Consider the following 21,272-nt stretch of genomic DNA (forward strand, 5'->3'; position numbering starts at 1 on the left):
TTCAAAGTGATTCCTGTGTAACATCAGTTTTTGTGTTCTTCATTCCTTGTGTTGAAGAACTGAGTGGTGCAGAAGAGGGGGGCAACTGTGACATTGCATCCAATGTAATCAGATTATTTCTTTTTGTAACCGTTCCAGTGTAAACAAGTCATATCAATCATGGCAGCAGACTCTATGGAAATTGATGATGCTTTGTATAGGTAAGAATATCTAACTTTTAACCATTTCTCTTGACTTACAACGTGTTTGCATGCAGTAATGTAAGAGACAAGGCTTGAAAACACTGTCTGCTGCTGAGGAGGTAAAAGTGTGTGTACTTGTGCTGCTGTGTCCATTCTCTTATAAGGCAAAACCCCCAAAGTGTTCAGCAAATGAAACAGAACCCACTTCTTTGCAAAGTTAGTGGTGATTTGAGATACATTTCCTCATTCTGTAAAACTGTTCCTTTATTGGTCTCGTAATAGGTGTGTTGTGGCCATTAGTATTTGAACAGTAAAAAGCATAGGTAAATACTATGTAGTTGTTCAAAGTTCCAATGCTATCAATAGTGAGTACTTTTTGGAAAACAGGAATAATACTTCTCATATTTGTAATAGGGATTTTCTTTATGTATGTAGCTTGTTTGCCCTTTGACAAAGGTAGATGTTCCTCTCTTGTTCCTTGTCTTTTGTTGCCCCCTTTTTGTACGTTGTGTAATTTAGCTCCTTCATAATTTCATGTATTCCTCAGTCTTTAACATACTTCTCTGTACTCATGAATGTCATCAGTATCTCTGTTATGTTCCAAACTTCACAGTATTGTTTTTTTTTGGTGTTGGCTTGATGGTTGTTTGGTTTGGTTTTTTTTGATAGATTTGAAAAAAACCCACATTTATTTACTATTTATTTTCTTCTTATTACTGTTGTTTTAATTTGTTAGCTGGGAGTGGCTTGAAATCATTTGGCACGGCAATAGTTCAGAGACCCTGTGCTGGAACAAATGGTATCCCTAGGATAACATTGTGGATGAAAACCTTTTGCTTTATATATTTTTATGTTATTTTATTTTTTTTAATAATATATATACACACACACATAAATTTAAAAACCAAATACTTACATGCTGAACAACTGAAGCTTATTTTTAACTGAGCTTTCTGTGTTATATGTGTCATTTTACATTTTGGCATTTGTCTTATGAAAGTCATACTTTTCCTTGGTCAAAAAGGCAGTATTTAAAATGGTTTAAGTTTGATTGTATAGGTGATTGTATAGGTTGCAGAGCTCAGGTTCTGACTCAAAAAGCTGCTGCACCCTCTGATTTGAAGGTGTCTGATAAAGAAGTCATTTGGCTTGCTTATGTCTTTAGTAGTTAATTTCAAAAACCTACTATCCTGAATGGATTTAAAAGTAATTTCTCTAACACCTCACACTGAAAAGGTCTGTGCTACATGCATTTCACTATTTGGATTGTGCATGCAAATATTACAATTGACATACATTTATTTCCTAAAGCACTTCACAGCTCAAATACACAAAAGTTATCTCCTTAGTGGCTGGTTGAACAGAGGACTGGTAAGTAGAACTGTGCACATGTTGCTAGTGACACACACTCATCTGCAGAAATCGGTGTGGTGGATTAGAAACTGATTGGGACAGTAGAATAACTGAAAATACTTGAACTTTTTTTGGAAATGACTGGGGATTCTTGGCTTGCTTTCATGTGCTCTTGATTTATTTGTATCTTGCTTTGATCTGAATTTATCTTTGCTATAGTCGCCAGAGGTATGTTCTTGGAGACACGGCAATGCAAAAGATGGCTCAGTCCCATGTATTCCTGAGTGGTATAGGTGGCCTTGGTGTGGAGATTGGTAAGTTAGATAACATTTATTTAAGCATTCACATCTTTATGTAAACATACTGTCCCAGAATACTTATAAAGCTTATTATAGATTTAATAAGCATGTCTGAAGAATCTGAGTGAATTTATATGTGTTTTCTCTAGGAAGCTTTTTACTAGAATGTGATTTCACTTTTTACTTTAAAATGTGCTTCCAAGGGCCAGATTGCTTTATCCAAAATTGTGTGTATTGAGTGAGGGTTGAGGGTGGATAATCCAAGTTATTCCTTTTAACATCAGTATCAGTGATTGTAACACAAAAGCAGCTGTAACCTAAGTATCCCCCTGTAGGAACTGTGGGGTGGAAGGTAGGAGAACAGATGCAGTTTGGTGAAAAATACATAACAGCCCCAGTGCAAGAGGCTCCTTAACAATTTCCCTTACTTTTTACGAGCAAGACTTGTCTTGGCTGGTTCTTACATGACTTATTACACTTCAGTTGGTTTTAATGGTACTCTGCACCAGATGCCAGAAGACAGTCATGGAATTTTCCAGCTTATTGCCATTAGTGTCTCTGTAATCATGCCTGTGGGATGATCAGCTGACAAATGACAAATGTAGAGACATTTTAACATTGGTTATGCTATTCTGCTTTCAGTGGTGCTGTAGAATGCTTAAGCTGAATATAAAAGAGAACAAACCTTTAAGATGTGAAGTTCTTAGCAATGGCATACTGTTATTGTGTACCCACGTAACTATTCAGTTAGACATGTGCAAGATATCTGCAACAGTCCATCTCTCTGTTTTGTTTTGTTTGTTTTCTTTTCAGCCAAAAATATCATTCTGGCTGGAGTAAAGGTATGTAAAACAGTTCTGTCGTTGGGTGTTCTTGGGTGAGCAGGAGAAAAAGGGACAACACTACTATGTAGCTAACCTTACATTTCTGAAACTGTCTTTCAGTAGAGGGGTTGCAAAGCATTTGAGGACCTGGGGGTGAAAACTTTAAATAATCTGGGTGCTCAGGTGGTACAGTCAGACTCTCACAGCGATGTCCACTGCACTCTGAAATACCTCATGTGATATTTTAGTCAGCTGCTGATCAGACGTTGAATCCTTTTGTATAAAATGGCCTCTCCTAAATGGACTGCTGTAAACTCGAAAGCCAAACTATTCAAAATGTTATCCTATTTTGTCATCCACCAGAATCCCTTTGTGTAGACATTAGAATGGTTGGACGTTTTAATCCAACAACTGCTTTTGTGCTGCTGGGATTAATTTTATTAGAGAGAAGCATTTTAAAACTCTTCCAATTGAGAAGAAAAAGAAATCTTGTTTATAATTTTGGGAATCCATTAATTTACAGTTTGCCTTTTAATCACAGTGTGGCAGAAATCATCCTTATTATTTAAATGCTGTCATCACTGCTGGCTGGGAGGAAAATGCTTAGTGAAATGCATGTTGCAGATGTGTTTCTGTCTCTCAAACAGTAAGCTTTCTTGGAAAAGAGGTTGGAGGAGCTTGTATACATGGAACAACTTAATCTTCTGCAGTGCTAGTCCTCCAGCATTTTATGTGGGGCTTAATCCAACCTTTTGAGTGCTATGACCATGTACACTTCTTCCAGTAAATGATTTTTGCTAAACTTTTGTAGGCTCTTACAGTTCATGACACCAAGCAGTGCACGAAATGGGATTTGGGGATCAACTTCTTCATCCATGAAGATGATATTAGCAGTCAAAGGAACAGGTTGGTGAAGTCTTTGGAGTGAGGGAAGACACTGAGCTTGACTAGGAGTAACAGTTTAATCAGCCACAGAAATAACAGTTCATTATCCAGGAGCTACTGATACATATACTGCTGAGAAAGTTGGGGCTGTTCAGCCTGGAGAAGAGAAGGCTGCGTGGAGAGCTCATAGCAGCCTTCCAGTATCTGAAGGGGGCCTACAGGGATGCTGGTGAGGGACTCTTCATTAGGGACTGTAGTGATAGGACAAGGGGTAACGGGTTGAAACTCAAACAGCAGAGGTTTAGATTTGATATAAGGAAGAAATTCTTTACTGTTAGGGTGGTGAGGTACTGGAATGGGTGGCCCAGAGAGGTAGTGAATGCTCCATCCCTGGCAGTGTTCAAGACCAGGTTGGATGAAGCCTTGGGTGATATGGTTTAGTGTGAGGTGTCCCTGCCCATGGCAGGGGGGTTGGAACTAGATGATCTTAAGGTCCTTTCCAATCCTAACTATTCTATGATTCTATGATACATACACAAATACTTCTTACATCCTTTCTCTGGAGTTACTGGTTTTGACTACGGTGCCCAGGTGGGTATTAGGGGAAGTCTAATTTAGGACTAGAGTTCTTAGTCAAATATCTCACTTCTTGCTGTTTGGAATCTGTAATGTAACTTTAATAGTAGGGGCCAGGGTGAATTTCTTTTTCGGGCTTCCTCATCCATGTGCAAGGCTAGAAAACAGTCGTGATCATGAGACCTGTGATACATTGGACAGAGCTTTTTTCCTCAAACCTGCTAGGAACTGAAGTGTGAATAAATGAACCAATGATTGTTGCTAGGAGACTTCCTGAGGGGCTCTCCTAGGGCATGTCTGTTATGAAATTTTGTGTTGAAAATACAATTTTGTAGATGCATGAAAATTCTTAAAAGTTACTGTTCTTTCAGGGCTGAGGCTACACTTCATCGCATTGCAGAACTCAATCCATATGTCCATGTAGCAGCATCAGTTGTGCCACTAGATGAAACCACAGATCTGTCTTTTCTAAAGCAGTACCAGGTATGTCACTCTTAAGGCTGTTGTATGTGGTATTTTTCTCACAGCAAACCACTCAAATTTTTTTTTAATATAATAAAATGAAAATGAGCCAAAGTATATTTTAAAATGATGTAAAGAAAGAAGCAGGTGTTGTATTTGAACTAAGGAGATTGCCATGCTTGTTTCTTCAAGGCTGAAACAGTGGGTTTGTGTTCCTAGAACTTTCTTATGCTACTTAGTATGGAATTTATTATGACAGTAAATAGCTAATAGAGATTGCCATACAATATTTGTTGTTTGAAAGCGAAATTGTGACTTTTTTGCAGCTACAGAGTCCAGATGTTCTGCATGTATTTTGTGTGCTGTATTCCAGGCAGTAGAAACTCAGGCTATATAATTAGAAAGATATTTGTGTATGCATGTATCTATGAAATGTATGTTCCTCTATGCTGGAATGAGGGTGTTTTCAGTTATTCAGTCAGCTGTCTTATACTGGTGTGCATGGCTCAGTCTGAGCTGGGAGCTTTTACTGTGTGGCTTTTGGTTATACCCAAGCTCACCAAGCTTCTGAATGTCCCAGCTTTAATAAGCCATATATAACTGAATGGGATGCAGTGCACATGCTTTGTAACCCAATATTATCCTAAACTTTAAAAGAATGCGTGCAAAAATTGTATGTCTGCAGTTTGATGAGCACCAGTACGTGAAGCTTGTGTAGACTTCTCGGTGTGCACTGATGAGTATTATCTGTGTTTGTTTTGCTTAGTTTAATCTTAAAATTCAAGATCCACCTTCTCTCTGAGATTACCTGTAGCTGTTCTCATAACTATTCTAATTAGGTTTTGAGTTTCATAGCTGCAGTAAAAAGAAAGTGAGAATTAGCTGTTCTTGCTCTTGCTCTTCTGGTTTCCACAACTTGTGGAGCAGTATCCCACCTGCTTTAATATGTAATGAGAAAACTGACTCAAGACTGTTTTCTCTGTTATGTGTGCGGGAAAGGAATCAGAACACCCGACCAGCTTACTGTTGGTACTGCTTTTTTTCATAGCCTGAAGATGTTGATTGCTTTTGGTGTCTTAGATATATTTCTGTTCTTGTTCGCAGTGTGTCATATTGACTGAAGTAAGCCTGCTGCTGCAGAAAAAGATTAATGACTTCTGTCATGCTCAACAGCCACCTATTAAGGTAATAGAAGTAAACACATGAATAATCTGTACAGTATGCATTCTGGGTCTCCAATATGTTCTATCCCCACATGGGGAAAGCTAGTTATGAGGTGTATAGTTCTATGCAGATAGCATGTTGATCGAGGAGTATGAGTTGTGGGAGTACAATATTCATACTCTGCACATAAATCTGGTATTATCTGGGTACTAGCCTGGGTAACCATAGTTTGTTTCTTAACAACAACAGAAAATTTCTATGAAGAAATAATTTTCCCTGTGAACTTACAATAGTTCTGAAAGAACATGCTGAGACCAAATGTAATGGTGGTAGAAATGGCAGTATTTCACTGTATGATTCTTGGGTTTTGTGTAGGGTTTCAGAAATGTTCATGCAGGTTCAGAGTCTGTTATGAATGTTGTGCTATATATAGTCAGTGGCCTGAGTGTACATGACAGGTTTCCACAATAGAAAGTAAACTGCTAGCCTTGGACAAGGTTGAATGAGAGAGGTCAGTCCTTTGGCTTGTGCTGCTTTAGGGATACACATGAATTTTACTTTCTCTTGTAGTTCATCAGTGCAGATGTATATGGAGTATGTTCACGTTTGTTTTGTGACTTCGGTGATGAATTTGAAGTGCTGGATACAACAGGAGAGGAGCCAAAGGAGATCTTCATTTCAAATATAACACAAGTAAGGGGTAGAAGTAATTGTGCTACTTTATTTTTTTCTTTATAATGACTTGTTATTGGCTCTGTGACCAAAAGGACTGAAGAAGTTATCATAGGTAACTCCTTTGTGACTGATGTGCTAGAAGTACTAGAGGCTGCAGTTTCAATAGGCAAAAAGCTATGTGTCTACAATAAAGCATGCCTTCTTTACACAAGACACTTTCCCCATTGCTAATTTTGCTATTTTCACTTTCAGTCAAATCCTGGTATTGTTACTTGCCTTGAAAATCATCCACACATGCTTGAAACAGGACAGTTCTTAACCTTTCGGGAAGTAAATGGAATGTCATGCTTAAATGGATCTACACACCAAATAACAGGTAAAATGTTGCTGACTCCTTTGCAAGGTGTTCATTTTTTGGTCTGTTTTAGCTTGCTGTAATGTAAGTTACTATAGCCAGAGGAATGCAGACCTCCAGTGAACTTGTACAGAAAAATCTGCTTTTTGGTGCAGAAGTCTTCCTAGTGTTGTCTTGATTCCATGTCTGTTTACTAAAGTCTTTCAAACTCATCTTGCTGTTTAAGTGGTAGTGGAAACTCAGCTAGGGAAAACTGGTTGGCAGGCTCTGAAGCTAATGTCATTAATTTGCTCATGAAGCTCTTTCGTTTTTTGGAGGGTCCCATAATGCCTGTACTTTTATCATGGTTTTGGCCTAAATTACCGCCACTTTGTGTGTCACAGTTTGCCTTGTTTTTTGGGTGACAGTGTACGTATTCAGGGATGCCTTGGCATCTGTTTCTAAGCATGCTTTTGAAGAGATCCTTATGATTTGTGTTCACCCTGCTTTGGTCTGCCTTATGCATGTCTCAGGGCATAGTACTTGCTTCCTTGTGGATGCTCTGTAATTGCTCAGTTCCCAGATCTGAAAGTTTGTGTGTCTCCAGCAGAAGAGAGCAGGTGGGTGGGGGTTATTTTGTGGTCTGAGACAAAAACAGTACCCTTGAGCATGGTTAAGTCTGTTTTCTCTGGACTCTTTTGTTTTGCTGTTCTGATGCTGTGTTCAGTTCTTCCTCTTTTCCTCTAAACAACAGCTCTGCTTTTGGTTTCAGTTTTCCACGTATTAACAACTTTTGTGCCTTCTTGCTTGATCTGGATGTTGCTCCAGATAGTATGAGAGAAAGGTTGTGGCTTAAATGCTTCAGCTGCCCTTTTTGATTGCCTGTTATTGCAGTCCTACTCTGAGCAGTGTACTGGACACTGCTGTGCACAGTCTATAAACAAAACTAAGAGTGATTTCATTTTTGTTACGGAACTGTGGTCATCAGAATTCTTGTTATATCTGCTGCCACTTTAAAAAGCTTATTTCATAACAGATCATGTGAGACTAATACTTTAGTCCAGAAACTGGCAAGGAGAGACAATCCTGTTAAGAGGATCAGCTGTGTTTATGCTTTCAAAGCAGGTTTGCACACTACAAAATTACAGCAAAAAAAGCACTGGCAAAACCACAATTTATTGCATACAGAATTGTAGCATCCGATGACACTTTTACTTGTCAGTCACTGTTTATTTTATTCTCTTTTCAGTGGTGTCACCTTATTCCTTCAGCATTGGGGATACATCAGATATGGAGCCTTACTTACATGGAGGCATAGCTGTCCAAGTGAAGACACCCAAGATGTTTTACTTTGTAAGTGTGTGCTTGAGATAACCCAGTTCTTGAGTGTTACTGGTATGAGCCCTGGAAGCAAAGTTCAGCAGATACATGATTTAGTTACGCTGATTTGGGTTTACACTATTTTTATTAAGTAAGAATAGGGGTACCAATTTACTAAACCCTTGGGAATAGGAAATACTTCAGTTATCTGCCTGTGTAGAGAGGGGTAAAAAAGTCATGGGCAGCCTGTTGTACTGCTGGGGACTCCAAGTACTGGATTTCTTGGTGATATTCTGAGAAAAAGAGACAGATGAGTTTGTATAAGACGGGTTGCAAGCTGCATGGTGCTGTGTGCCTTTTTGGGCCTGCAGAAAGATCCTGGCAGCCCTCAAACATGCTTCTGAAAAGCTGGGAGTGAGGACCAGCTGCTTCTGATCTGAGAATGCATAGCTCAGTGTCTTATCTCCGTGGAGCAGTAGCTGCTGCTTCTTATTCTTGTTCTTCCTGAGTGGGGAAGCTCTGCAAGCAGACATTCACATTTTTATTGCCTAAAAAAACTCTGGTAGCTGACTTGAGAGCAGTTTGAAATGGGTCTTGCCACTAGGATGTGAAAGATCTCTTTAATCATTTTTGTTTGGCAAAACTTGCAGTAGGTGATTATTTTATGCATCTTTGGTGACATTAATAATGGAGAGAGTAAGAGCAGTGCTAGTAAGAAAGGATAATTGGTCCTTAGTCTTTCCAGGAGGAGTATTGATTTGTCAATACAACCAACTGTTGTATCCTTAAGTGGGTTTGTTATCATGAATTCTGTTTTTCCAGGAACGGCTGGAGAAGCAGATAACTAATCCATTATGCCTCGTTGCAGATTTTAGCAAGCCTGAGGTAATTAGCATGTGGGAATTTGGGTGTAACTGCTTTAATGTTAAAACTACATGGAATGTTATATGCAACGTTATGTATAGAGCAATATTATTTCCTAGCTCTGTTCTGTGGTAGTTAAATATGAGTGAAATACCAGTTTGTAGTCACACAGAATATGCATTATAGTTTAGATGAACGCAAAGGTTTTTTATGCATGATTTGTACCAACATGTTGAAATGCATGGCTCAGCCACCTCTGCTGTTTAAAATCTCAGTTTTTGCTAAGACTCTCATTCGTGGAAGCGTAAATTTTGCAAGTGACACAATGCTGTTTGGTTGATAAAAATCACACTGGCATCAAAGCTGTGATAATCATAAAAAGATGGTCATAGTTTGGTTAGAAGCTGCAGTTAAAATTGTAAGAATATTTTCTTTTACCTTTGAAAAAATGATTCAGAGATGTATTTAAAATCAGATTGGAATCTAGCAGTATTTGTCTCTAACACCATTTTAGTAGAGTGTTAGGGACATACAAGGTCTTGGGCTTATTAAAATCTTAAACTAAAAATTGTTGATCTGATAATTTTTTGAGGATTTTTTTTTTGATAATGTAAGGTCTCATTTGCCTGTTCAGATTTTCTACTTTTTGACCCTTGATGCTGGGTTTTGATACTGATGTTTGGCAAAATGCAATGCACATTGGGGTCTAGTTAAAAGAAGGTTACTGCATTTTTCAATTTCAGCACTAAATTCTTTTGGGAACTCTTCAGTTGGATTTAGTTGAAGTGAGTGCTGAAAGTGTATGAAGGGTATTGCATTGTGACTCAGTAATAATTCATAATCTCAGCTTGTAAAATCAAGAGTGAAAGGTGTTTCAAAATAAATCTTTAATGCTATTTAATTTTTGGTTTTTTGAGTGGCATGGTTAGGAGACAAGGAAATAAATGGTAACAGAAGAGTTCAAATAGTTGCTTTTGTTTCCTTCAGTTTTCGCAGCTGTTGTTGTCTTAACAGGCACCTTTGCAGATCCATGTTGCCATGCTTGCCTTGAACCACTTCCAGGAGAGCTTTGGTCGTGGACCGAATATTGGGTAACGCAGCAATCTTGTCTCTGCTAAGCCTTGAATTAGAGAGATCTCTTTGTTTAATGTAATTATGGGTTTGATGTGCAGCAGGGTACCTTGTCTGTCTGGTACTTAATAGCAGGCATAGAAGTGAAAAGTTGAAATCTAGATGAAAAATGTTACCCAATGCATGTCTGGTTTATAACAAGACTTTTCCAGTATAGCAATGGCACTTTCTGGGTCTAGGTAGACAGAAAATGCTTCTGGAGGAAGTCCTGCTCTGTTTCAATTTTTTCACATTGAGGGGTTAGTATGGCAAAGTTGTTCCAATGTTTCCTGACTTACTCTGTAGCTTATGGATTTAAAAACCACTCCAGAAGGTGTGAAGTATTTGGTTTTTATTTTCAGTATATTTTTTCAGATGTATTTCTTAATACACATAATTGAGTTCAATGAGACAAAATTACTTTAAAAGTATAAATCTTAAGACTGGACTTGCACGTGGGCTTCTCCACTGAGACTGTTCTTGAGCTAACTGTAACCTTCAGAAGTGCATATTTAATGCTCACTGTTAAAGCCAGTATAAATTTCCGAACTATTCCTACTGTATCCAGTGCCTTTTTTTGCCCTTGTGTTTCTAGAAGGACTCTGGAATGGTTAAATGGTCATTATTGTTTCTACCCTGGTGTCTAGATGCCTCCAAGATGCTGAGGAAATGCTGAAAATAGCCATGTCTATAAGTGAAACACTGGAAAACAAAGTAAGGAATTGTCATTATGATTAGTTTTTGATGCACTTGTTTACTTGCCTAAGGTCATGCTTTAGTTGTCGGTTATTTTTCTGAGCTTTGTATCCATCTTTGGATGGATCAACTGGCTTTCTGAAGGCCATGTGAGGATACAGAACCTGTCTTTCAACACTGATTAAAATAAATGTTTAGCTGACATGAAGGCTGAATCCTGTGGCTATGTGAATCCAGTTTTTAGATAAATGTATATTGGAAGTACAGGGTATACAGTGGATCTGTCTTGGCTGGAAGTGTTTTTTGCTAGTGGAAGAATTTATCTGTCTTATACTGAAGAACAATAATCTATGAAGCTGTCAAGCACTGACTTGCTCAATTGAGGAGATAAATCTATTATTGTTATGTCTTATTTTTCAGCCTCAGGTGAATGGAGATGTAGTGAAATGGTTGTCTAGGACTGCTCAGGGATTTCTAGCTCCTCTGGCTGCAGCAGTAGGTGGTGTTGCAAGCCAGGAAGTCTTGAAAGCAGTAACAGGAAAATTTTCTCCGTTGCAGCAGTGGGTAAGGCTGTTTTGGTTTTGGATCAATCTTTTGACAGTGTTGTTACAAATGTATGGTTGATCATACACATGTATGCTGTAAGATCAAAGTAGGCTGAACAACTTCAATAATGGGGTAGGGGGTTGGAGAGGAGAGACTTGAGACTGAATTTAGGAAAAAACATGATGTTGTTGTGTCTGCAGTAAATGTGCAGCCAGTTTTACGTAAATTTTTTTGTATTTGGGATTCAGACATCACGTTCTTTTTTCCCTCACAAGAAAGGAAAGCACTGGCCTATCAGTGCATGGCTTTAAAGGTGTGAGTAGTCCAGATGCCAGCTTAAGCTACTATACATATGAGCAGTGCTTTCAGACTCTTGGGATAAGGGTCAGAATAAAGTTAGATTAAAAAGCTTCTTAGTCTAATTTGGAGGTGTGACAGGCCTGTCAGAAGTCAAAAGCTTGTGGCTCACTATTCAGTGAGCTTTTTTCACATCTCTGACCAGGTGTTTTTTCCTGTCCACTAAATCTGTGAACTGTAGGAACTGAATACTGTCTAATCTTACACTAACAGTGAGAACTTAATGATTCTAAATTTCTAGACTCTGTTGTACATTGAAAATATTTACTTTGGTTTTTAGATGAAGATACCATGAATGACTTTCACAGGTTTTTACTGGGTCATTTTCTTTTTTGTTTTACAGCTGTATATAGATATGTTAGACATAGTAACACCTCTAGAAAAGATGGGCTCTGAAGAATTTCTCCCACGGTAAATATACCCACAGTCTGCTGTTCTATGTACTGATCAGATCTGAGTCTCAAGTGGGCATAGAAGACGTCTTAGTTAGTTCAGTACTATTTGCTGGAGGGACAGGTTTGGGGTTGAGAATGTGTGTCCTGTTTGAGTATGGAAGGAGCAAGAGCAATAGGGGACTCACTCTGATTTTCTTAGTTCATGTCAAAGTGCAGTTTGGCATCAATGATGCTGTGGTGGAAAATGGCAACTTAGTAGTCTTCTATTTCTGTCTCCTATACCTTCATAGGGGAGATAGGTATGATGCCTTGAGAGCTTGTATTGGAGACTCTCTGTGCCAGAAGCTGCATGATTTGAATATTTTCCTGGTGAGTATGACTGACACTTAGACTTTGCAACTGCTTTATTGATACAGTTAATGTTCACTGTCTTCCAAATAATGAAGGCAGCCCTGATGATGTGTGCCACTGCAGAATAAATGCTACAAAATTATAATGGGACTTGTCTATTATACTTGTCTTCATGGTGTTCAATTATGTTTCTGACTCTGAAAAATGTTGTTTTGCTTAGGTTGGCTGTGGAGCGATAGGCTGTGAAATGCTGAAAAATTTTGCACTCCTTGGTGTTGGTACTGGGCAAGACAAAGGATTGGTAATCTACCTGTTAACCTCACTTTGCTTATTAAAAAGTAACATGACAAGGAATAGTTAAATAATTAGACTACTCAAAAATGTTGAAAGTCTCAGCCTTATTTCAGGTTAATCTCTGAGCAGAGACTAAAATGGCCTTAGCATGGAGTGGAAGTAGTGTGCAGTTAATTAGAAGCAGAACACACTTTGAGCAGTCTTGCTGTATTTTGTTTTTAAAATGAAATTTAATCCATCAGTATAGGCAAAGCTGTTAGCCATAGTGGATGCCAACAGGGTTGCTTTGCTTTAACAAGTTTCTGCAGAGTTTTCATCAGGATTATTGCTCAGTGCTACATTTTAATTGTAACTTTGACTATTGCTTTTATCACTTCTGACTTAGGTTACAATTACAGATCCAGACTTGATAGAGAAATCCAACCTGAACAGGCAGTTTCTTTTTCGACCTCATCACATACAGGTAGGCTTTCTTGTTCAGTAAACTTTCTGGACTGTTGTTCTGTTTCCCCATTCTGTGTCCTGACTGAGAGCTGAACTAGTGAGTGTGTGTACCTTTGTCCAGAAAAGAGATAAAAACTGCAATGTAATCCAGTATCTTTTAAAACGATACCTAGAACTACGTTGGTGTCCCACTTATCACTAGTATCCATTGAATAAAATTGGCTGGTCTGATCTTAATTTGTACTGGTACCTTTGACTAATGAAATCTCTCAAACTTGAGAACTGGATAAGGAATACTGTGTTGCATAAGATGCTGCTATGTGTTGATATTTCAGAAACGCTTTATACCATTGAAACTGGGGGAGAACAAAATAGAACAGCAAGCAACAGATAGCACTGGCAAAAGTGTTCTTAATGGCAGTGCTATTGTTAATGGAACTTGACTGAAGTTGCTATTTTCTGACTTTAGTCTTCATTAAACTGGTAAATAACTTGGTAAAAAAATATACATTCAGCAAATGTGTGGTTCAGAAACTGTTAATTCTGTAGAAGCAGAGAGAAAATATCCCTGTACTTACAAACACAACACAAAATAAAACAGGTGTCTTAGATCTTGACAGCAGTGGGGAAAAGGGACTCGGCTGCCCAAAATCCAGGAGCTGAATTTTCTACCTCCTGTTTATGTCTAGCAAATCTGTGAATGGATTACATTTTGAATGAGTAGATAAATGGAAGGTGAACTCTTCAAGCTTTCAGAAGCCACAGTCTTGAGTTCTGCTGCTCTAAGTGCTGATCCCTAGGTAATTGAAGGTAGTATGGCTAGAAATGTCAAGTAGGTTAAGAACTCTATTTCAGTTTAGCTTCTGAAATTGGCTTTGTGTGGAATGCTTTGCTATAGTGTAATTATTAATGGATGTTTGATGTCTGTATGGCATAGACATAGTCACAATAACTAATGGGTTTATCCTCTTGACAGTCATGAGCTGCTCTTATGGCATTTTGGAAACATGAGAGACAGCACATGGCATCAGTTTCAGTTACTCAATACATTTCTGCTGCACTACTTCAAATAAAACTAAAATAAAACTAGATTAATACAATATTTATTAGTAAGGGAGGTACATGATTAAAGAATTTCCTTAATTGCATGTTTTGCATACTAGCATTTCTGTCAGTGAATTGTTTGATCTGCAAACGAAATTAATAATTCTGTCCCAGATGTTTCTTACCTGAATATCATTGAGACATATATATGTATTTGTACTTTCAGAAACCTAAAAGCTATACTGCAGCAGAAGCAACTCTGAATATCAATCCTTTCTTAAAGATTGACTCATATATTAATAAAGTTTGTCCAGCCACTGAGAGCACATACAGTGATGAATTCTATACCAAACAAGATGTGATTGTGACTGCTTTGGATAACATTGAAGCAAGGAGATATATTGATAGGTAGGTTGTAGAAAGGAAGCGAGGGCTGCTTTTCACTCTCTTATGTGAACTCTGCTTTTCTGTTAATATTCTTGATTGCTATTGTTTTTAAGATCTGAATTGCTCAGATTTATCTTGCTCCTTTATAGGGGTGCTGGCTGGGGGGAGGATGGGATTTATACTTGTGGTGGAAACCAGCTCTGGTGTTTTGCAGCTCATATGCTTCACACTACATAGAGTCTTGGAGTGAGTTGTTGGACATGAATAACTGTCAAGGTCTGATGAGGGAGGGGAGAATACTGTGGCAGTCTTAAGATTGAATTTTTTTTTGTATAAGAATGTGTATTTAAATTTATAATTAGGGGTGTTTACATTTAGAAACAATGATTAATGCTCCTAATCCAGGTAGGCTCAGGTTTACAGTATCCTGATCTAACTTGAAATAGCTCTTCTTAGTTAATATCTTATTTTTCTTTATTTATATAAACATTTCTTATTTAATCTCTTACCTTGAGTTTGGTATAAGCTTTTCACTTTTCTGAAAGTGTCTAAAGTCAATTCTGTGATTACACTCTGGTAATGTCTGCAAAGCAACAATGTAGTAATTATTCTGTCTTTCCGTGTCAGTCGTTGTGTAGCAAACCTTCGTCCTCTTATAGACTCTGGAACTATGGGAACGAAAGGACACACAGAAGTCATTGTGCCACATGTGACAGAGTCCTATAATAGTCATGTAAGTGTTTTAAGATCATTACTTCCCCTCTGTAGCGAGTCCCATAATGCCCTCTGGTTCTTTAACAGTTCATGTATGTGTCTAAAATAAGTGGCCTATGTGAGCTGCTGAAAAGCAGTACTATTAGGAAATAATTACTTCCTTGGTTTCTGAAGAAAAGCTCTGAGGAAATAAAATTTTAGTAGATTGAAGATACAGTGTCTGCTACCTAGTTAGTGATTACACATAGGCCAATAATGAACCTTCAGTCTCTTGCAGTATCCTTCTGTTTAAGTTCTTGTGAAACTGCTTTTATAAGGTAGAAATTCACTGGTTGATGACACCGCAAAATGCTGTACTTGGACACAGAGAAGGGATTTTGAATGTCCTAATGGTCCTCATAGGGTTCACAACAAAAGAATGCTCTCACCCTTTCACTCAAGGCCAGAAAGACTACGCGAATGCTGACTGCACTCCTAGAAATGCTGGCTGGTGATTTCTTCTGTTGTTTGTGTTTGAGGGTTCAATTTTGCTTTCCAGTGTTGAGTTAAACTATTCTTCATAAATAGGAAATTATGTTTGTGTTCATAAAACAAATTTTGTCCTAAGCATAAATATGCCACCTTTTATTTTATAACACTTTAAGTTTTAAGTAGTCTAGAAATTCTTGGTGCTATTATTAGCAAAAAACTTGAATAAATCTGCAATTACACACAACTCTCCCTGATTACAGCGGGATCCACCGGAAGAGGAAATACCTTTTTGCACCTTGAAGTCTTTCCCAGCTGCCATTGAGCATACGATACAGTGGGCAAGAGATAAGGTAAGGGAATAAGCTTACTGGCATTCAGCATAACTTATTGTGTATTTGGAAACATGGGGGATATGTTACACTTCTTGAAAAATGCCTTATTCTTTTCATTTTCTAGTTTGAAAGTTCATTTTCTCACAAGCCTTCATTGTTTAACAAATTCTGGCAAACCTATGCATCTGCAGAAGAAGTTTTACAGGTAGGAGAATGTTGCCAGGCTAAAATATGGGATTTAAACTAAAGCTGCATGGATTTTGTTTGTATTTAAGTTCAGTGAGATTAAAGTTGTTTTCTGATTTTATTAAAAAAACCTGAAGCCTTGTTTGCCCAAGTCATTAGTTGAACAGTGTTTCTGGCATGTCTCATAATTAAGAGCCAAAGTCTCTTGTGCACGGGCTGCTTCCCTAGCTCATGTGGTCTCTACACAATATAGAAATACCAGAAATACTGAGGTACGTACTTCTGTTGAGTGTATAGTAGATGTCCCACTGATGTGGAATTAGCTGGGAAAAATGAAGAGAACACTTAGTTTCAACTGAATTCAACTATGTAATAAATTAGACTGAAATATTTATCTATCTTTTGTGAGTCTCTAATGGCCTATTGTCTGTAAGGCTGGGTAGAAATAAGTGGACCACAGTACCTAAGGAAAAACCCAGTGGAGAGGATCACATAAAGGATAGCATTTCACAAAGTAACCCTCTGTTCCCTTTTGCTGTAACTTACTAAAAACATATTTACTGTTTGACTGGACTGGGAGGAATCTTGCAGGTTTAACATTTTCACATTTCCTTCTCTAGAGAATAAAATCAGGGGAGAGCTTAGAAGGCTGTTTTCATGTTATTAAAACACTCAGTAGAAGACCCCGAAGTTGGACTCAATGTGTGGAACTAGCAAGAGTAAAATTTGAGAAGTATTTTAGCCATAAGGTAGGTAAGACCTGGAAGTGAGGTGGCACTAGACTGATGGGGATCTTGGAAAACTTGTAGATGTCACAGGGAGGTTGGCTGAAATAAGAGCCAGTCATTCTGAAAATCTGGTACACAGTGTTGCTTGAAGTGTATGTGTGTATAATTTTGTAGGGATGATGTGATCATGATGCTTAATGAACATACAAACCTGTGCATATATCACCCTGCTGGTAGTTGTCACATTGAGAAAACATCGCATTCCCAATTGTGACTCGGTATGCAAGAATCCTGAAGTGACCACAGAGTGGGGGGAATGCTTTGCTCATTGGAGTAAGTGTTTTGCTTGGTCTTTGGATGGATGTGGTCACACTGTCATCTTTGTCCTGTGAATTAATGGCAAATCACTTTGTCTAGCAGTACTTGTGTGTTTAAGTTCTCCATCTTGATACAGGTGTCCGACAGTGTGGTAATTTCAAACTGTGTATGAAAAATCACTAAATGTACTCTGTCTTTTCCTCTAGGCTCTTCAGCTCCTTCATTCATTTCCCCTTGATACACGATTAAAAGATGGAAGTAAGTACATATGCCCCTTCATGCCTGTTATGAATTCACATTCATCATGTGTTGCTGTGTCTGATTACCCTTAGGATTTCATCTTTGTCTTCCTACCAGGTTTATTTTGGCAGTCACCAAAGAGGCCACCTTTCCCAGTGAAGTTTGAATTTAGTGATCCTTTGTAAGTATGGTACTATCACTGATGTGTTCTATATCATCCTATAAAACTCACCCTACAGCAGAAAGTCCAAGGCAGTGGCTTTATAGTACTAGAAGCTGGACTGGTACTTGATAGGCACTAGTGTCTAGTCTTAACACTGTGGCAGATTTGGTGAGCTGCCTCATGCTTTCACTCCAGGTAATTTTAACTTTCACTGACATGGGATTGGAGTGTGCTGTGGGAAGTTCTGACAAGTTCTAAGCCATTTAATGGCTTAGAACAACCCATTTCATTTATTGTGTAACTACAAAATTACTGAGTTGTTGCTGTCATATATCCCCCTGCCCACATCAGCCTGCCTCATGAATGTAGGATGTGCCAAATTAAATTGACTGCTTCAAAAGACCTAGTGTAGGGACCCCTTTTTTTCTTTGTAATTTGGATCTGATATAGATGGCTTGGGTATTACAGATAATTTAGAATAAATTATGAAGTTGGAGGACTGAAAAGCCTTTTCCTGCTGAATGTCTGTACCTGCTTTGAGAAACTGGATCACCATTTTTAGTTTGGGTGAAAACTCAGATCATGGCAAATATCAAATTTTTATTTCTGATTAATATTGCTAAGTTGAAACTTCATAGTATTATATTGGTATCATGTGAACGTTTGTTTTCTTGACTGCAGAGGTTAAAGAAATACAGTTTTCTTTAAATAACTCTTCACTCATCAAAGTTTGCTTAGTTTTGAGAATGACTTCCAAGTCCCTCAAAACCTGTCATCTGTTTTGTACTGTGAAGGCTGAAGGGTGGAAATTCTGTTTCTGTGTGTGTGTTTTCAATGTCTTTGGATATGATTGCAAACCTTTGAGCAACTGAAGTAAAAAATCAACAAAACAAATAATTAGCTTCCTCTTTTCTTTAGGCACTATGGTTTCATTGTGAGTGCAGCAAAACTCTTTGCAACAGTGTACTGTGTTCCTTTTACAGAAAAGGTAATCTGTACTGTAACAGCGTTCCTATCACATAACTCAGATGTATTCAGTTTTGGCCCACTGTCCAGTTGCCAATTCTTTCCAAGAACTGATTAAAGTGATTCTTGAAGTAATCTTTGCTTCAGCACTGGCTGTTCAGTAGCTGCTTACATTTAGTTGTCTTTGTTTAAATCCTTAACCTGGAGAAGAAATGGTAATATATTGGATATTTTTAGTAAGTACTGAACTCAGGAATTCTTATTTTGATGGACCTATTCCCTGTGCAATATAGTAAGTAAACTTAAAGAACATCTCTGAAAGGCATTTTTTAATTGTCTTAGCTATGGTCTGGCTTTATTCTTATTACTCACAGCCCCTGTTTGCTCCTTATCCCTTGTTTCTTGTTACCTCTTTACTAATTGGATTTTCCTGTAAGTCATGTTTACACTTGTTCGGTTTTCAAGTGCTAGGCACTTCACACCACTCTGGTTCACTGTGACAACTGGAATGTCACTTGGTGTTTCAGTGATGATTTTTCATCATTGAATATTTGTGGGATACTTGGGTTTGGTATTCTTTGAAATGCTACTGGATATACAGTCTTCTTGTGGGGAGCCTTTTTGTGTTGATGTGAATTTAAATTGTTTTGTTGATTTTTTTTGTGTTGTTTTGTTTTTTTTCAACCACAACAGGATTTTTCAGAGGAAACTATCTTGAAGATCATTTCAGCTGTGAAGGTACCAGAGTTCAGACCTTCAAACAAAGTAAGTGTGGTATTTAGTTTAAAGAAAAAAGATAAATCCACAAGCAATATTCCACATCTCCAACTATGTCTTGCATTGATGCTGATGAGAAATAAACACAAATTAAAATGTGTTTTGGGGAAACGAAAATGTGGCATATGGGTCTGCTTTAACTGGATATAGATAAAGTGCCTATATACCGGATGCTAAATGCAGGATGTTGCTTTTTGCAAATGATTTGTTGTAGCATTGTTTTCCATGCATGAGTGTGATTGTAAGTCTGCAAGCATTTTTTAACTTTATCTGTATTTATGCTATATTAATAAAAGAAGTAAAATTTTACCCAGCAACTTTAAAGCAATCCAAAGCTAATGTCAATTTGTTACTTCTTTCTAGGTACTGTAAAGGAAGTGTCCTTACTTTCATATTTTTGAAGTGTTAACTTTAGAACAGCTGAAGTGCTACTGCGCAGTGGCTAGCATTTCTCATCATTTAAAATTGACATATGTTCCAGGGTGTTCTCATACTTTCTTGCCCAGTGTTAACACTTGTTTCATGAATGCTTGCATTGTGAGACAAAAGTGATATTTTGACTCACAATCACAGAATGGTTGAGGTTAGAAGGGACCTCTGGAGACCACCTAGTCCAGTCCCCTTACTTACGCAGGGGCAGCTAGAGCAGGTCGTCATGAACTGTGACGTGGGTTTTGAATAGTTCTGAGGATAGAAACTTCAGAGTTTCTCTCTGTTACCTGTGCCAGTGTTCAACCATCCTCAGAGTTTTGGTTGGGTTCTTTTTTGTTTTTTCTTTAAAGAATTTTTGTATATTTGTTACAGAATTTTATGCACTTCAAACGTGCACAAAGCTCATACCCATTGTGCTGTGACTGGGCACCAGTGAAAAGAGTCTGGCTCTGCCTCCTCTACTTTCCCCTACCTCAGATGTTTATATTCATTGATAAGGTCCCGCTGAGACTTGCCCAGGCTTGTATGAGAGATGCTTCAGTCCCTTAATGATCTTTGTGGCCTTTGGCTGGACTTGCTTTTGTAAGTCTGTGTCTCTTGAACTGGGGAGGAAATAACTGTGGGGAAGACAGGAAATCTAGCACACTTCACACTTGTGTTGTACAAAGTTTGTGTATTTTCTCACTCAAGCATTGCACACACTTGCAGGTTGTACAGACTGATGAAACTGCAAGAAAACCAGATCATATTCCAGTCAGCAGTGAGGATGAAAGAAATGCTATTTTCCAGCTGGAGAAGTCCATACTATCCAATGAAGCTCTGGAAAGTGAGTAGTGCAAACTAGCTTCATAGCTTAGTAACATTTGCACTGCCAGTAGATGACATTCAGGTCTTTGGATAAAGCAGTTTGTAGTTCTGCAAGAATTGTAAATCTGAAAGCTTTCTGAGGTGCCATGCAGGTAAGTGTCCTTAGTGCTTGACATTACCCTGTGCTTCTATATTTCTGAGATTCCTGAAAGTGTAGGGTTCTCTATTACACTTGCATGTAAAGACAATCCTGATGCCAGGGAGCAGGCAGCAAGGAATTGGACTTTTAAGGAGGGAAAGGGTGCTGGCTAGATCCCTAATGTCTGAAAGTGATTCTGATGTGAGAAGGCTGAGAGTTACTACTTACAAACTGATGTTATCCCAAATCATGAAGGCTGTTAGTATCTTCTTCAGCATCCTCTAGATATGTTAAAATGAGGATGAGTGAATCCATTTTTGTGCCTGGAAGAATGCAGAGGTCTTTAGACAAACAGCTACATGAATGCATGTTTAGCTTGTGAACACGGAGGAGAAAGATCAAATTAGTTTAGCTCTGACTTATGCCATGGAGTGTCA

At 38.1% G+C, this 21,272-nt stretch overlaps 1 protein-coding gene across 2 annotated transcripts in view; it reads left to right on the forward strand.

The window, feature by feature from the left end:
* UBA6 (ubiquitin like modifier activating enzyme 6) overlaps window positions 1-21,272 on the forward strand; it is a 28,562-nt gene that overhangs the window by 2,301 nt on the left and 4,989 nt on the right. For both annotated transcript variants that reach the window (XM_031048502.2, XM_005148612.3), the window contains exons 3-29: window positions 139-200; window positions 1,755-1,849; window positions 2,648-2,676; window positions 3,470-3,564; window positions 4,491-4,602; window positions 5,686-5,766; window positions 6,316-6,438; window positions 6,673-6,796; window positions 8,004-8,107; window positions 8,897-8,959; window positions 9,953-10,029; window positions 10,696-10,762; window positions 11,165-11,308; window positions 11,991-12,058; window positions 12,333-12,411; window positions 12,614-12,694; window positions 13,073-13,150; window positions 14,402-14,583; window positions 15,190-15,295; window positions 16,008-16,097; window positions 16,204-16,284; window positions 16,886-17,014; window positions 17,518-17,569; window positions 17,669-17,732; window positions 18,633-18,702; window positions 19,374-19,445; window positions 20,598-20,715. In XM_031048502.2, the coding sequence (XP_030904362.2) occupies window positions 160-200; window positions 1,755-1,849; window positions 2,648-2,676; window positions 3,470-3,564; window positions 4,491-4,602; window positions 5,686-5,766; window positions 6,316-6,438; window positions 6,673-6,796; window positions 8,004-8,107; window positions 8,897-8,959; window positions 9,953-10,029; window positions 10,696-10,762; window positions 11,165-11,308; window positions 11,991-12,058; window positions 12,333-12,411; window positions 12,614-12,694; window positions 13,073-13,150; window positions 14,402-14,583; window positions 15,190-15,295; window positions 16,008-16,097; window positions 16,204-16,284; window positions 16,886-17,014; window positions 17,518-17,569; window positions 17,669-17,732; window positions 18,633-18,702; window positions 19,374-19,445; window positions 20,598-20,715 (2,425 nt within the window). In that variant the 5' untranslated portion in view covers window positions 139-159. The remainder of the gene's footprint in view (window positions 1-138; window positions 201-1,754; window positions 1,850-2,647; window positions 2,677-3,469; window positions 3,565-4,490; window positions 4,603-5,685; window positions 5,767-6,315; window positions 6,439-6,672; window positions 6,797-8,003; window positions 8,108-8,896; window positions 8,960-9,952; window positions 10,030-10,695; window positions 10,763-11,164; window positions 11,309-11,990; window positions 12,059-12,332; window positions 12,412-12,613; window positions 12,695-13,072; window positions 13,151-14,401; window positions 14,584-15,189; window positions 15,296-16,007; window positions 16,098-16,203; window positions 16,285-16,885; window positions 17,015-17,517; window positions 17,570-17,668; window positions 17,733-18,632; window positions 18,703-19,373; window positions 19,446-20,597; window positions 20,716-21,272) is intronic.

Source organism: Melopsittacus undulatus, chromosome 7 (assembly GCF_012275295.1).
Source record: "Melopsittacus undulatus isolate bMelUnd1 chromosome 7, bMelUnd1.mat.Z, whole genome shotgun sequence".
NCBI classification, from domain to species: Eukaryota; Metazoa; Chordata; class Aves; order Psittaciformes; family Psittaculidae; genus Melopsittacus; species Melopsittacus undulatus.